General features: G+C 37.9%; 4 protein-coding genes across 5 annotated transcripts; 1 reads left to right on the forward strand and 3 right to left on the reverse strand.

The window, feature by feature from the left end:
* The first annotated feature begins 214 nt into the window (after positions 1–214).
* On the forward strand, positions 215–2606 carry LOC109161919 (transcription factor bHLH63). The gene is made up of 6 exons (XM_019310489.1): positions 215–831; positions 1089–1223; positions 1314–1385; positions 1485–1634; positions 1736–1841; positions 2303–2606. Exons 1-6 carry the CDS (start codon positions 319–321, stop codon positions 2338–2340), a joined length of 1014 nt encoding a protein of 337 aa, XP_019166034.1. The 5' UTR covers positions 215–318; the 3' UTR covers positions 2341–2606.
* An 869-nt stretch (positions 2607–3475) lies between these two features.
* Positions 3476–4782, reverse strand: LOC109161920 (syntaxin-112-like). The gene is made up of 2 exons (XM_019310490.1): positions 4692–4782; positions 3476–4535 (listed from the first exon to the last, which is right to left on the reverse strand). Exon 2 carries the CDS (start codon positions 4520–4522, stop codon positions 3632–3634), a length of 891 nt encoding a protein of 296 aa, XP_019166035.1. The 5' UTR covers positions 4523–4535; positions 4692–4782; the 3' UTR covers positions 3476–3631.
* A 1096-nt stretch (positions 4783–5878) lies between these two features.
* LOC109161916 (putative rRNA methyltransferase) lies at positions 5879–11080 on the reverse strand. Its single transcript, XM_019310483.1, has 11 exons — positions 10524–11080; positions 10066–10113; positions 9826–9981; positions 9677–9723; positions 9227–9383; positions 9041–9102; positions 8682–8868; positions 7939–8028; positions 7550–7689; positions 7333–7459; positions 5879–7163 (listed from the first exon to the last, which is right to left on the reverse strand). The coding sequence occupies exons 1-11, from the start codon at positions 10995–10997 to the stop codon at positions 6150–6152; spliced, it is 2502 nt and encodes an 833-aa protein (XP_019166028.1). The 5' UTR covers positions 10998–11080; the 3' UTR covers positions 5879–6149.
* Positions 11081–13613: 2533 nt separating this feature from the next.
* Positions 13614–16191, reverse strand: LOC109161921 (protein RER1B-like). 2 transcript variants are annotated; one of them, XM_019310492.1, is made up of 4 exons: positions 15971–16191; positions 14884–15255; positions 14135–14315; positions 13614–13996 (listed from the first exon to the last, which is right to left on the reverse strand). In XM_019310492.1, exons 2-4 carry the CDS (start codon positions 15234–15236, stop codon positions 13943–13945), a joined length of 588 nt encoding a protein of 195 aa, XP_019166037.1. In that variant the 5' UTR covers positions 15237–15255; positions 15971–16191; the 3' UTR covers positions 13614–13942. The 2 variants fall into 2 exon arrangements, with proteins under 2 accessions (XP_019166037.1, XP_019166038.1); XM_019310493.1 differs by having other exon boundaries at positions 14884–15263; positions 15971–16177.
* Between the last annotated feature and the right edge of the window lie 855 nt (positions 16192–17046).

Raw genomic sequence — 17046 nt, forward strand, 5'->3', positions numbered from 1 at the left:
ATATATATATATATATATATATATATATATATATATATATATGTATATATAAAAGCCCAGAGCGTAATTGGGGCATTGGCAGTGGTGTGTGGACATGCCCACGTGGCTAGTCATGTCATCATGGGACCACCATCATGGTTCGTTCATTGGCTCTCTGCCCAATTTGAGTTGCCAGCCACTCCTACTTATCCAAAATCTCCTCCGTCTCCCTCCCTCCCTCCCTCCCTCCTATTTATTCCGCCACATTCCCGCCGTCGCTCTCCGCCCATCTTTTCTGCACTTATATCAACCCCACATTTCCACTCTCTACACCCCCAAATGCTACACAGTAGTCTTAACAGAACCGCCATGGAAACCGGCAGTGGAGCCGCAGAGATGACCGTTCTTGAGCGCCACCAAGAAGAACACCAGCAGCAGCAGCAAATATTACGTTACTTGGGCGGAGGCAATGATCAACTCGTGACCGCCATGTTTTCTCCGCCACCGGAGCTTCAAGAATTTCAGAGCCTCGGCGACCTTGTGACGCGGGCTATGAAGCCGGAGAATGTATGGACTGATTTTAGCGGTTTAGGACTTGGGCAGGAAACGGCCATTGGAAGCAATTACAGAATTTCCAGAACTGCCAGCAGCCCGCCGGCGGTAGCCGACGGGAAAAGGAAAGAAGCCTCTCCGCCGGAAAACTTAAAGAGGAGGAAGGCTGAGAAGAAACAGAGCACAACGGAACAGAAGAAAGAATCATCGTCTGCTACCTCAGACGACAAAAAGCCTGACTACATTCATGTCAGAGCTCGCCGTGGCCAAGCCACTGACAGCCATAGCTTAGCTGAAAGGGTGAGTGATTTATATTCATATTCTGCTAATTTAGTTCTTTTGATTTAGTTTTGTGCTTAATTTAGTTCTGGACTTCAACCTAATTCAGTTCTCGACTGTTAAAATATAGAAAAATCACTAGTCGATGACTAAATGCGGTAAAATTACTCAGTTATCTTTAACAGATGACTCAATTAAGCATAAAAAGTTGTTTAGGACTAAATTGAGAAAAATCATTATAGTTCAGAAAACTAATGTTGCAAATATAATTTGAACAGGTAAGGAGGGAAAAGATCAGTGAAAGAATGAAATACCTGCAAGATCTTGTACCAGGGTGCAATAAGATCACAGGGAAAGCTGGAATGCTTGATGAAATAATCAACTATGTCCAATCTCTTCAACGACAAGTAGAGGTTAAAAGTTAAAACCTTTTTAATCTTGAGTTTCAACTGTATATAGTATATATGTTTTGAATACTAAAACTTTTGTTTTCGTCCCGACAGTTCTTATCCATGAAACTGGCTACTGTTAATCCAACAATTGATTTCAACATTGACAGTTTCTACACAAAAGAGGTATCGAATCAAATCCAAATCACATTCATTAGATTAAAGTTCAAAAGACCATAAATATATGTTTTGGTTAACTGTGATCTCTTGCTTTTTTGTCTCCAGGTTTATGAAGTGAGTGGATCTAATTATCCTGCAGAAATGTTGAATTCATTGCAGCAATGTTCTGGAATGGAGAATGGTGTGAACCCTTCGGCTATGGCGCTTCGGAGAACCATTAGTGCTCCCATATCACTGCTAGACACCACTGCAAATGTATTTAATTATTTCCCCCATTATACTCTTTACTATATATATAACCTGTATGTATGTTTACCACATTTTCTTACAAGCTTGTAATTATATTCATGAAACAGCAACTCCAGGCATCTTCAACTTGGGATGCAGAGATACAGAACTTGTATGCAATGGAGTTCCAACAAGGAAGATCAACAACATCCTTTCTTTCACAGCCATTTATGGGTAAGCCTGTTTTCCCAGAATTCTGTTTTATGTTCTCTGTATAAAAGAAGAATATGATTAATCTATTCAAAATGCTAAAATTCAAAAAGCTACTCCAAGCAACTGTTTCAAAAAAAGAAATTATACCAAATAGCTATCAGCTAATAGCTAATTTACCAAACATTTTTCTACAATCAGCTAAATGTTATCAACTAGTTATACCTTCTAATTAACAAAATCAGCTAAAATCAGCTAACAGCTATCAGCTATCAACTAACAGTCATTTACCAAACAGGGCCAAAGTGACTTTCCAAGACCAAATAACCATCAAGTAATGTGCATGCATTATTGAGATTTAAGTGAAAGAAAGATGACCCTACAAAGAACTTTGAAAACTAGTTATTATACTCCAAAAGTAAAATGTCAATGAAATTCTCCCAGAAGCTCTTAAACTAAGTAGCTTTTGGCTATATATTTTGCAGGTTTCATAGAAGGTGGCAACACAAGGATGGCAATCTGAACTGAAATTATAGATCAGATCATACAATTTCTTGAATAATGCTCTTCAAAAGTTACCAATCCCCCCCATTGTTTTTCTTCCCAAGTACATACCATATGTATTTGTATGTATACAGGCAGTGTAGAAATGCCATAGTGGTAATATTGCTATCAATTTGTCCCTTTCTGCTATGTCTCATCAATCAACTGAGTTCCTGTAACGTACTGAAATTTAGTACGTGAATGCCAATTATTCTATTAATTACATATTCACTATTCTTGCTGCAAGAATATCGTCAATCAATGACGTATCATATATCCCAAACGATGTTAATCTACAGAATCATCAAATTATTGGTGGGAGAAAGGGTAGAGAGAGCACAAACTCATGAATATAGATGGCTGCATTGGTTTAAAACTGAAGCATTAAGAAATGGTCCTCTTGTGTACTATGTAGATAGGGTATGAATGATAATTGAAGGGTCAAATTGGCAGAAATTGCTATTCAAATGACAAGATTGAGAAGGACAGGTTTAGGCATTTCAAAGAATTGAAGGACAGAGGACAGCAACCAACCAGTGAGCAGAAATGGCTGCTTTTTAGGACAGATTGGGACGTGTGGATCAAGACCCTAATAACAGACAATGTAAAAGTGTTTCAGAACAAAAAGTGATGTTGATAGCCACATTAGTAGCTCGGTTAGTTTCTGGGTAGCAGATTGTGAGCAAAGACAATGGATCGTGGCCTGACAGTCGCAATGTGAGAGTTTTGTTTTATTCTCTTGTGGGGTGGTTCATTGTGGGCTCCAAACACTGGTCCTTCCAGACATTGTGGGGTCCACAATCTTCTCGCGCTGGGGTGTGGGACTCAGCCCCGGGGGCGATAGATATCCCTTGTGACTATAATACCAGAAAGTGAAGCCTATCATCCATCAACAAAGAACAGCCAACACTACTTGCCTATGCTTTTCACCATTATTTCCATGTTTGGGACCTCAACAAGGTTTTGTAAACTTCAATTTCAAGCCAGAGGGGAAAAGAGGGCCCACCATATCCATAGAACAAGTGATTCTCCTACCCAGAAATGGATGGTGAAAGATACTACTTCTGCCTTGAAATCAATTGTAAATTGAATTCAGATCATTATCAACTCCACAGAGTAAAAGATTATACATAAGCACAACAAGAAGAACATCACACACTATCATTATACTATTTTCCCCTGTGCATTACAGAGACACTGAACTGTATATAGGTATACAAGAATGATATGAATCAAAGCATGATTACTCAATGAAAAAGTGGTAAGAAACTTCAAAACAGGATGGCAAGAAGGAAAACAAGGAAGATGGCAAGGATAATAACCCCAACCCAACAGAGGAGAGTCCTCCTCTTCTTCTTCATCTGCTTAGCTCGATTCAATTCCTCCACCCCATCCTTCACATAAGCCCCGGCATTCACCACATTCTGCTCTATATTGTTCATTTGCTCACCTTGGGTCTCCACCATTACAGCCATGTCAAGAAACACCTGGTGAAGCTCTGCAAGGCTTTTCTGAATCTCCTTCACTCCCTTGTTCCTTTCTTCATTCTCCTTCGCCATTTCCCCCGCCTTTCCTTCAAAAACCCTCTCCTTCCCCCCTTCCATCATTTTCTCGATGGTTTCCTCGGATGGTTGGGTCCCCGTGGCAGTATAGTAGCTCCGCTTTAAGCCTTCTTTGTGCTCCGCCACGATTTTCCCTCTCAGGCACTGGAAATCGTTCATCAAATCCCTCAGTTTCTGTCTTAGGCCGTTCGTCACCGACATCCTTGTCCGATCGATCGGGGTTCCTTCTTTGTATAAACTTCGATTCGAGAGATTTGATTTGTCGAGGAGTTCCAGTTTTGTCTTGATGATTTTGGCCTTTCGGAGAACAGTGACCATGTCAGAGTTAGTCCTGTCCCTGAGGCCATGGAGAATCTTGGCACTCTGGGCAGACTTGGTTTCTTCGTTGAGGTCGTGAAGATCAAGAAGGAGATTAGAGATCTCTTCCATGTCGGCCTTGATAGCGCCCACATCTTCAAAGAACTTGGACAGGTTCTTTTCATCACTCGGGTCGAGTTGACCCATCTCGATGTCCAGAACGGGCCCGGATTCAAGATCCTTCATCGCCTGCTTCTTCAGCTCCACGTAACTCATAAACGATTTTGTCATCAAATCGTTCATCTTCGCTCCGATTCTGCAAAACCCAGAAACCAACACGCATAAAAATTCACTCAAAGTATGGGCATCTTCATCTTGAGAATGAATAAGCAAGAAAATGACCGATAAAAGGAATTTAATAAAGAAAATGAAGAGATGATTAGTAAAGAAACGGAAAGGGAAGAGAGAGAACCTGGAAGATTAAAGATCTGTTCTTCTGAGTGGAGAATACAGAGAGAGAGAGAGAGAGAGAGAGAGAGAGAGCAGAGGAGAGTTAAAAGAGAGAGTAGTGAGGGGACGGCAATGGAGGGAGGAGTAGTCCTACTTTTATTGAGTTTGTTTTATTTTCAAATTCAAATGGGAAAAAGTGACGTTATATTCAGAGAGCCGTTACATTTTTCAATCCAATTGTTATCCGACACAAATCGCAACTGCTAGGTTTAATTAATTAATTACCAAACGACTGAACGAGTGGGGTGTGGATTATAGCTTGTAACAAAGATTATAGAGTGTTTGAATAAAGATTAAATAGGGTATGGAAGTCTACAAATTGTTGTGTAAAAGTATTTAATTACTTGCCATTTTTCTCCCTTTTGTACGTAATAGTAATAATAGAGTAAGTTAAGTGTTACGAAGTAATATGTTGTATGTAAGTAACAAAATGTCCACGTGTATCCAAAAAAAAAAAAAAAAACATAATGTAGAGGCTATAAATTGGGAATATTAATATTATTAATTATTGTAGTATTATAAGTACAATTTCAAGTAATAATCGAGTTTGGAAGTCTTTGACAAGGTTGGAACATGTACAAGGTTTTTAAATATCATATCCTCCCACAAGCTGGTGGAAGGTAGTATTTATAGACTTGGAAAAAGGGACGTGTGTTGGAGACAGACTCACAAGGTTGGCATGGCAAACATGCATCGGCAAATCAAGTTAGTCGTGACACATGTTAGACAGTGATGTGACCCCCAAGACGACAGTGACATATGTGACATTCATGCGGTCGAAAACAAACCCTAGAGGTCAGCTTCTCGATGTAGTAGGTACAAGACAACAGTGTCATGCGGTCAAACACAAACCCTAGAGGTCGGCTTCTCGATGTAGTAGGTTAGACAAGTTCTAGAAGAAGAAGTCATTCAGCTCGTTTATATTATATACGGTATGTACATATGCTCCGCATGGCATTAACAATTGTTTATATATTTACAAGTCATACATGTACAAAGAAACTGATTTTATAAATGGGTAATTTAAAACATTCATTGTTACTTCATTGCTTTCCTAAGTACATAGGTTTTCAAAACATAATCTCCTGATTGAAATTCCTTAACTTGCTGTAACCCATAAAATAAAATCATAAAATAAAATTAGATTCGAAATAAAACCCGGGCATCATATTAATTGAATTTTGAAAATGTGCATATGATTGAATAGAATGGAAAGTTTTTAGTATTATGAATTACTATAACAAGTTGAATTACATAACCTCAATCTTGAACAAAGTATAAACTTGTTCTTTTGGGGAAAACAAAAATATTTTGGCCTAGCACTGTCCTGCCCAGTCCAGTCCCTTGCAGGTCATGCCTGAAGAATCCATAGAACCAGGCGACTAGTCAATTTGCTGTGGCAGTGAGTCATAGGGGATCATCATTTCCGACTATTTGACTTGCTTCCCTTGTTGTTACCCTTTGCCTTCATAGATCCTTTTCCTTTCTGTTTTCCATTCTTCCCTTTACCCTTCTTCTTGCTCATTCCATTGTTTCTAGCATCCTTTTTCATTCGTCGATCAACAAGTACTTTACCTTTGCCAGCCCTGACTTGAACCCCCTTCTTTGCCACTACGTATTCCTTTTCTGGTTTTTTGGGACCAACCTTGTTGTAGAGTTTGTCGATCATTTTCGTCTTTGAACGATCAGAAATATCGGCCAGGTCTGATATTGAGTTGGCTTTCTTGCGTATCTTCTCTAGTTGTCTATGGGCAGCCCTCTTCTTTCGGGCTTTGGCTTCCGCCACCTTCTTTGCAGGCCGGGCATCTATTTCTTTAAATTGAGCCCTCATTGCAGCAACTTCCTCTTTAGTTATAGGCTTAATAGGCTGGCGATGCTTCTTTTCTTCATCAGCGAACCACTTTGGCAGCCCTACATCGTGAAACATATATTTGTTGTAAGCATCATCAAGCATCTCCTCTCGCTGCTTTTTTGTTAGCATCTTCTTTGCATAAGCAAGTATTTCAGCCTTATTCTCAATGTCATCTTCATCTGAATCATCTGATGAAGATGAGTCACTTGAATCTGTAGGTGGAGCTGGGACTATTTCAAAGTCTTCAGCCGCCTCACTGGAAGGGGGGACTTGAAGAACTGAACTTTTAGCCTTTCTGGTCACACCAATGGTTTGTTTCTCGGATGTATCTTTTCCCATCTGCCGCGACTTTTTGACACTTTCCCCTGGTTCATCTATTTGCATTTCATCTTCACTATCATACTTGTCCAAAATATCCTGCTCATCTGGTTCAGCAAAAACATCTTGATTGAACCACTGTGCTGCAATCTCCTCCTGAGTAGGTGCATCCTCAAGCGGTACCACTAGAGGATTCAATTCATGTTCTCTCTGATCGTTGTCCGTGTCTTGATCAGAATGAACCATAGGATCATCATTATCACCCTGATAAACAACAAAGAAACAGCTCCATCATGGCAAATAAACTATGAAAGCAGCTTTAGTGCAGAATGATTCATATTTATACATAAAGAAACTTATCCAATTCCAGGACCATGGACAAGAATATATATTTCAGGTATTATTTTCCATGGAGACTTAAAACTCGTAGTACCTCCAAGAGTTCATCATCCTTCTCATAAGCTCGTTTGGTTCGCTTTCTTTGTTTAGTTTTCCCTTCCACTCTAGCCACATAGCTCTCATATGCATCATCAAGCAGCTCTTCCACTCGCTCGTCATATCTAAGAATAGAGCAAATGATTCAGTAATGTTAGCATACAAACAGAATAATCATACTTAGAACTGGACACCTAGTAAAGAAGCAGAAATACCGTTTACGCTCTTCTTCCGAGTCCACATCACTAGATGTATCCTCTTTGGCCTCCTCATCACTTTCACTATCTTCACTATTTCCTTCACTAGGTTCAAGATATTCATCATCATTATCAACGGCTACTAGATCTTTCTTGCCCTGCATATCATCCATAGCATATTATACCAAATATAAAGCTCAACACAACATGATCTCATGGCATATAGAAATAAAGTCTCACTGATAAGTTCTCACATCTTTATTACGGAGTAGATATTTGATGAATAATCAAGATCTCACTAGTTAGCGAAGAGACCACACATTTCAGAAACAGATGCATCATTTTCATGGGAAACTAAGAAATGACTGCATTTCCACACAATAAGCAAAAATGATTCAGAAAGAAACCTTGATAGAAGATAGAGAAAACAAGTCTTGATCACCATATTCATCCCCTGTAACATCTACTTGCACACCCAGTGCCTTCCGAGCTTTTTCCTGAAATTCCAATGAAGTATGAAAATACATATCATTAGAAAATTATACCAATATTTAAAGCAATAGAATAAAGCATGAAGTGAGTTCCCGTTCATTTTCAAGCCAACTCAAGGTTATATTTTACTAGCAAACACTAGCAAAGCAATCCCTTTCTACATCCTATAACACAATGATCAAATAAGTAGAAACATGCACTCAGCCAAATTCTAGAAACCAAGCCTCCACATAGAAGAAAGACAGTATCCATGCATTTTCTAATAGGCTTCTGCCTCTGTCCAGGTTAGTCCATGGTAAATAGGTTTTAATCAATAAGAACTGTCACTGCAACTACAACTCTACAAGGGTGTCAAACAGCCATTATCCTATATAATAACTAACACAGCATACTAATCATTTCTCACCAAAATCTCAGATTTCACTATTTCCAGCCAAAAGATCGGTCAAATGAATACTACAAAGACACACGTGAATCATTGATTTGGAATCAACTAAAAGATGATTAAAATATAGCAGTTTGATGACTTGCTCACTGACAGCAGTTGTCAGCATTTGCCTTATATGACATATTACTAGACATCTAATTAATCACCTATAAAAATAATTGCATCTATTTATTGGGACAAAAGTATAAATTCTAAGCATGAGCAGCAAACCTTAGCTTGCCGTTTTGCTTGAAGCCTTTTCTCCTTTTTCTTCTTCCTCTCAATTGCAAATGTCAGTTCCTCCATTTCATTAAGAATTTTTTCATCTTCATCTTCCTTGCTCTCAGGTTCAACGGGTATGGATGGGGTAATACTTTTCTCTGAAGGAGACAATGCTTTTCTTATATGCATACGCCATCTACAAGGCAACACAATAACTTATCTTATAATATTCTGGACAGAAAAATGCACTAGGTCTAAAGATAAATTGGCACCAAGCAGTATGTTTTCAAGCATATCAAAATTAGATACATCAACATATTTTTGCACCTATACAAATGTCATACTAAGAATGCTTGCATGTTCCTTACTTTAAGATATGCTTGAAGTCTTGCTTCCCCAAAATTCGCAGATCATCACATAGGGCCTTAACCTGTTGATCATTATCCAAAAACAATGTCAGTTGGGCTAGTCAGAAGACAACTAGGGGTACTGAATGCAATTAAGGGTGATTTAACTTAACAGCATATAGGATCAGTGTATAAAAAAGTGTATACCTCCTCAGTTGTCAGAGTATGCTCTCTTATAGGCAAACAAGCAGAATCATCAAAGGATATGGAAGTAACTGAACCAAGGATGTCAAGAGGAGCTTCAGACCAAATGAAATCGACAGCAGAGCACACCTTCCTCAAAATTGAAACACCATCTTCGTACCTGCAATACTATACCTAGTTAGCAAGAATACACCTTATGTGTGTGCGTGTGTGTTGCATGGAGATAGCTGCAACATGTCACCACTAGTAAGAGAGAATAACATGCATGCCTTAACTAAGGAAAACTGAAGTAGATGGAAACATCTAAAAAGACACTATATTTCTACTTGAGCACTAGAAATCATGTTGACAGGTGTTAAGTCACCCAATATATGAAATTGAGTTTTTTTTCATGGGGTGCAATAATTAAAAATAAATAAATAAGCCTCTACAGGGACAGCAAATGGGATCTACCCATCTCGGTGTCTCTTTTGCTTTGTCACTCCGAGTACATCAATCACCTACGTACAAAGAAATACCTCAAATTAGGCATTTGCAAGCATATATCTACTTACAACATTTATGCATAGATAAAAAAGAGAAAGGAAGATGTTTTTATTTACCTTTGGGGGTTCTTTGCCTCCCTGGAAGAGGTGCTTCACATCAAGAAGGCGAGGATCAATCTTTGCAGGAGCCTTGTATTTTAAGCCAACAATATAAATTTCTGCGGATGCTGAACGACTAGCCAAAGGTTTATCCACCTCAACCTTCTCAAAAAGCTACAAAGGAATGTTAAAAGTAAGGAACCATCTCACACATTATATGTCTTAAAAGGCATTCAAGCACAGCAGAAAGAAACTAACCTGTCTCAAACAGTACAAAACAGCACTGTAGTCTTGGGACCTGAAAACCTACAGAATATAAAACAAAAAATATTTCAGCTTTATATGTTCCAAATTTATATTCTCCAATTAGACTTGCCAGTATACAAGTATATGATACTATACACAAAAATATGTTTTCAAATATTAAAACTTGACTATATAACCTGAGCAAATGATGCCTCCAAATACATTAGAAAAATAAACATGTCCTCAAAAATTCTAAATTGCCACATTATGCTTGCAAATCATTGTATAGATAAAAGAGCTTGGAAAGCCAATAGAAATCCGAGAAGTCAAAGAGAAAGACATTCCAAGCTAGATGTATGCTCAATAGAAGAAATTTTCTCTACTAACTCTAACTCGGTCTTAATTCAAAACCAAAACAAATTAAAACGCTACTTTTAAAAGTTTAGAAAAAAATTAATTAATTCCAGCACCTTGGTAACAAAAGTCCCTTTAGGGGACAGCAATTCTGCAGCGAGCTTAACGGAATCAATGACCAAAGCATTTTGACTGGTGGCTTCCTTAGCCCAGGCACCACCGACGTTGGGGGAACCATCGTGGAGGACCAAATCGAAGGTTCTGCAGCCATTCTCGGCCATAAGTTTCTTGAGTATGGCTCTGCACTTAGGTGTAGTGATATCTTCCTGGACTGCGATAGCGCCGCGGATGGGTCGAATAGGGTCCAGGTCGACGCCAACGACGAGGCTGCCGACCGGAACTCGCTCCACCGCCACCTGCATCCATCCACCAGGGGCAGCGCAGAGGTCCAGCACTGATTGAGACGAGCGGAGGAAGCTGAACTTGGAATCGAGCTGGACGAGCTTCCATGCGGCTCGAGATCGGTAGCCGTGTTCTTTAGCTAAGTGGTAATACTTATCCAAACGATGCTTACCTTTCACCTTCCCCATCTCTCTGGTTTGGAGATGAAGATGGAGCGAGAAGAGAACCGCGAAACTACGTAGTTTCCTGAGTAGGGTTTTAGAGCTCTGAAATCTGAATAACGATTTTAGGGTTTTTATTATGAATCAGTTTAATCTTACTCAAACCACACAAGTTTATACTAATTTCATTCAGACCCCGGGATGTTTTATAAATTCAATTTCTTATATGGAATTATTAATACGGAGTAATAAATTTAGGGTCCGTTTGGAAAATAGGAAAATGATTTCTGAAAAATGAGTCATTTTTTGGAAAATATTTTTCTTTTAAGTGTTTGTTGCATTTTGGAAAACTGTTTTTGTGTGTTTGGTTTATTTTCTGGAAAATGAGTAAAATTGTATAATTAAACATTTTAATTATTTTATTTAGAATATTATAAAATGTATAATAATATATAATAATATAATAATAATTTTAAATATAATACAAATAACTAATAATATATCAAAAATATTATGGTGGTGGTGGTGGTGTAGTGGTAGTGGTGTTATTTGTTATATAATAATAATAATAATAACAACTGGTGGTGGTATGACGGTAGTGGCAGTGGTGGTGGTGGTGATGGTGTGGTGACGGTGGTTGCGGTGGTATGGTTGTGGTGGTGGTGGCGGCGGTGGTTGCGGTGGTATGGTCGTGGTGGTGGCGGTGGTTGCGGTGGTATGGTGGTGGTGGCGGCGACGATGGTTGCGGTGGTATGTGGTGGTGGTAGTGATGGTGGCCGGTGTGATGGTGGTGGTGGTGGTGGCAGCGGTATTGGTGGTGGTGTGATGGTGGTGGTGTGGTGGTGGTGGTGGCGGTGACGATGGTTGCGGTGGTACGGTGGTGGTGGTGGTGGTGTGGTGGCGATGGTTACGGTGGTATAGTGGTGGTGGTGGTGGTGGTAGTGGTGGTGGTGTGATGGTGGTGGTGTGGTGGCGATGGTTGCGGTGGTATAGTGGTGGTGGCGGAGACAGTAATGGTGGTGATGGTGGTAGTGAGGTGGTATTGTGTTGATGATGTTGGTGGTGGTGTGATGTTGGTGTAAAAGTTGAAAAATGACTTTCTCCAAAAAAAAGGGGAAGTCATTTTCCTCCAAAACAAACCTATTTTTCAAAGTCAACGGAAAATGATTTTCGTTGACTTGATTTTCCAGGCACATCCAAACAATGGAAACTTGAAAAATGATTTCCAAAACTCATTTTCCAGGTTTCCAAACACACCCTTAGTTGAGTTTGTTGCACAAGATATTTTTAGTGCGATTTATTTGTGCATTCTGGAATAGTGGTTATCTATTTGGTTACATTTTAGATATACTAAGGTATTAGTGGTGCCTTTTATTTGCATTAAGGACTAATGTTGGCTGATAGATTATATTAACTCGGGGGATTATATTAACTTGGGAGTCCGAATTAATTAACTCAAATAAATAAATGAAAGTATGACAAGTATAGGATTAGATTAATGTAAGATGAATCTGAATGTAATAAAAGGACAAAATGTGTACGAACATAAGTCACGGAAACAAATATTGTATTAATTGCGCATAAAATGCTATTACAAAGATAAGAATGATGTAATATAAGACAAAGTATTGAATTAGGACAAGAGATGTCTAAACAAGATACAAATGAGGGGTTTTATCCCCTATGTTGCCCCAACAATCCCGGAGAAATTGGTGGAGGTCCCCTCAACCGCCTTGAACCACAACGCACGCCACGAGACTTGGACAACGCGAAGACCCCGCCCTTTGGCCGAGCACGGAGCTCGGCCAAGTGGCAGACCATGGGATGGTGCTTGGCCAACCCTGGCCTAGGTCCGGGTCCGATGTCCCGAGTTTGGTCTGCTCCATATTAATCCGCTCCGGGTTCATTTGTAATTATTCCATCATTGACAAAAATCAAATACATGATATTTTGATACGAAAATCATGTTTCACTTATTTGGCCACCTATTTCGGGATACTAGAATATTACTCCGTATTTGACTATTGTTTTAGCCCATAAATATATTGAACGTTACATATATTTTTATAATTATAATACTCATATTTATTTATATAATTATGTGGTCTAATGGTATCCGGGTTGGACTTCCATTTGGAAGGTTATGAGTTTGAGCCTCAGTGTGGAGGTGTTATTGGCTCATACTACAATGTAATAGAGCTAGTAGCATTCAAAAAAAAAAAATTTATTTATATAATAGAAATAGATAAAATTATATTTTTCGTCCCTAAGTTATAAAATAATTGTAAAATTCGTCCCTAAATGTTAGTCATACTCACTTTTTGTCTATAATTTTCGTCCCTAAATTATAATGTAATTGTACTCATTTTTTGTCCGTGCCCAAAAAAAACAGAACATTTCATTTTATTTTTTAATTAATAAAATAATAACGATCATACATTATTCAAAATATATTATATATGTTCTTTGGCGTTTCAAAAAAAAAAAAAAAACAAAGTTATTTGGTAAAAACATCGTCAGCAAAAATTGAAAATTATTCCTCGTAAAAGGAATGAACCAACATTATTTGAATTGTATAATTATATATTATACTTGTTTAGATATACACATTAAAATAAGTATAACATTAAGGGACAAGACAAATTTTAGTTAAAACATTTGTCAAGTTGAATATTCGTCCAACCCATACATACAATTTGCACTGCACTGGTGACTGATGGTGTTAGAACAGTAACAATATTTACACCAAATTGATACTCCAGGTGTATATGAATGTCTAAACCATACAAATTCCTGTTCATAAGCTATACACCTCCCAAAATCAAATATAAATGCAAGAATGGAAGTACATATTTGTTATATGGTGTTCAAATCCGTATTATTGCAAGTACAAATCCCACTACATAAATGTCTTTTCCCCTTTCTCCTGCCTGACTTCTTCCTCTTTCCCCCTCAACATCCCCAGTAGAAGTTCAAGCCCCTCTGGGACTGCCGCCACCTGCTGCAGTCTTCTTTCCACCGTATTTCTGTTGCAACCAAAGAAAACATAGAGTACCAAGGAATAAAAAAATAAACACAAAATAATAGCTATAAATGAGTTAGAACTAATAGGCGTGCAAAAGGAAAATGTGTGTGATATAATGATGCAAAACTGTCAAGCTCACCTGCTTTCCAATGTTAAATGGGATGTATTTATATTTGACCATGTGGCCAATTTGGCGCTTCATTGTGAGGATGAAAAGAACGATCCAGTAGAGCATTAATACTGGCCAAAAGACAGGAACATCAAATGCAGAGAAGAAAGTCGTGACAAATGCTATGCAGAAGGCCCTAGTGACCGCATACCTGAAACCACAAAAAGTAATCAACCTATTATACAAACGAGGGCTTTATAAAGCATCAGGCGTTGATCTGCCATTTTATTATTATACTACAATATTAGAACATTTAAAACAGCAAGTTCCGTAAAGTGACAGAACAAATCAGTACCAGAAAAATAAAAGTTCGGAAATGATACCTAAAAACATCAACCTGCTTACTCCCAATTATTACCATGAAAACATATCACAATTACTACACCATTTGCCCTTGTTTTCACCAGAATCCTAAATCTCACTAAATAATCAGTAAAAATTTGCTCAAACAAAGATATCATCAACAGACACAAAATTATATCCATCAAGGTTCAACAACAAAAGCTGCATAACCAACAAATGCATCTTCAGAATACCAAACTAGTGCAACATCGTCATATGGCATATAACAAGGTGATCCAGCACAATGCACCCAGAACCACCACTAAGAGATGTTTGGCATTAGAAACATCAAAAGGAAGAAGGTTTTTTTTTTTTTGTTTTTTTTGGGGATGTGCCAAATGTGACAAGAACTAAGAGCAAATAGCAAGGGAAATTACCAAAACTTGAATTCTGGGAGCCGACGAATGAAAGGTTTGAATTCATCTGAACCTTTTGTAGGCAGCACGGGACCATCTGAAGTTTCTAGGCTAGGATCAACAAGAGGTGTCAGAAAACCAATCAGCAAATTCAGTATGTAGATGCCCAAAAAATAGGTCACCATGTAGAACCCTTGAATGGAATAGACCCGGAGAGCAAAAAGAGATGCAAAGATGGATGTTCCAATCCACCGATAAAGTGCATGAGGTGTAGTTTTATCCAAATAATGCTGGAAAAGCTTTGAAATTTCATGACTCTGTTGGTTCAGTGCTGCAGCAGCTGATCGAACATCACCACCATCAACACCCTCCATAAAATTCAATTTCACAATCCTTCAAGTCTCATATAAGAAAAAACAAAATTAATCCACAACCTTTATTTTCTTAAGCATCCCAACATACAATAACAGGCATAAATTGATACACAACAAACAGATACAGTGTTACACATTTGGAAATATGCTCAACTGATTGCCATCATTCTCAGGAACACCAAATTCATAATTTTACAAAACTTCAGCGGCAATTGTTAGTTTGATGGACATGAGATCTGACACTTCCCAATGTGAAGTGCTAACATGCTTCATCAGTTGAATAAACCTCTCTTTTACATTTGAACTCTCCGTTAAAAACTAAGCTTCAAACTGCAGCTAACGATCAGCTACACATACATCTGCAGCAATCATACTGATCTGAGAGTTTTCCCTCTACATATCACGCATGAATATCCAGCCCCTTTCAATCCCTCCAAAAACAATTCGTAACACTACCAATGTTCCTTTACCTAACTACAATACACCTAACTCTTATCAACAACCACTGAAAACTTATTTTCTGACGAAATAAACTCAAAGCAAACGCAGATCTGAAACTGGCCGATACAATACACAAATTCTACATCCACTGAAATTACGATAAATACTATAATGCTACATATTAGAAATACAGAGCTATGACATCGATTAACATAAGTAAAATTAGGGTTTAGTTAACGCAAATCATGAAGAAGAAGAAGAAGAAGAAGAAGAAGAAGAAGAAGGAGGCATACCTTGGAAGATGAAGGAGTAAGAAATGCGAGGACGAAGGGATCTGTTCGGGTAAGAGTGTCTCTATGGTCGTCTCTATTCCTCGCAGTTCAACAGTTTTTCAGCTGTGCGAGGGAGAGCGGAGAAATCGTTACAGTTATCTCTAGTCTGTTGTCGTCTGCAAGTAGAATACGCTTTTGCCCTCCACCATTTTTATTTTTGGCCTATCTCCTCATCCTCGTGTCTCTTTTCCTTGTTTTGTTGACAATATTATGCTATCATTTTTTGTAGTTTTTTACTTTTTAATTTTTATAAGCTACCCAGCTTCCTTCGTAAGACAATAGGTGGAAAGTTATGTTGTGGATCCTATCGAATCATAAATAAATATTTATTTTTAATGTATTAAAATTTTATTTTTAAGTAATACAACAAATGAATATTTAATTTACTATCAATAACTTTGTGGTATAGTGGTACAAAATGATTCTTTCAAATTGAGAGTTGTAAGTTTGAGTCCATAAAGTCAATAATATTAAAAAATGATGGGCAATAATAAAACCATTTCTTAAGAGTTGAGATTTTCACCGCATGTAAAAAAGAGAGAGGAAAGGAAAAGGGAAAAACAAAAAGACAAAACAAAAATTTATTTGCTTTTTTTTTTTTTTCTTCCTGTAACAACGGACCCCATAAAAAAAAACCAACATTCGCAAAGAATACACTTTTCTTCTCTCATCTCACCTTTCATGCTCTCTCACTTCACTTCATTTATCAATTGATGTACAATCCATATTTTTTGTTAAGTATTGGAGTACAAGAATAGTACGTATATTTCCTGTTGTGCTGTACAAAGTAAAAGTCCTATTTATACATAGGCTGAAAGACTACTAGCCATCAGGGCCCTGTTCTAGTAAATAAATGTGGCCCTATAAAATCACAATTTTGAAAATCAATACATGCAAGTTTTGAACCTTTGACCTCCAAGTTAAAGTAACCAATAAATACACATTCTTTCCATCTCTTCATGAAACCTTTTTAGTTCAATTGAAACTTTTAATTTTTATTTCTAAACTAATTATGTAAAAATTATATATTGGACCTC

The sequence above is a fragment of the Ipomoea nil genome, unplaced genomic scaffold, assembly GCF_001879475.1.
Source record: "Ipomoea nil cultivar Tokyo-kokei standard unplaced genomic scaffold, Asagao_1.1 scaffold2926, whole genome shotgun sequence".
Taxonomy (NCBI): Eukaryota; Viridiplantae; Streptophyta; class Magnoliopsida; order Solanales; family Convolvulaceae; genus Ipomoea; species Ipomoea nil.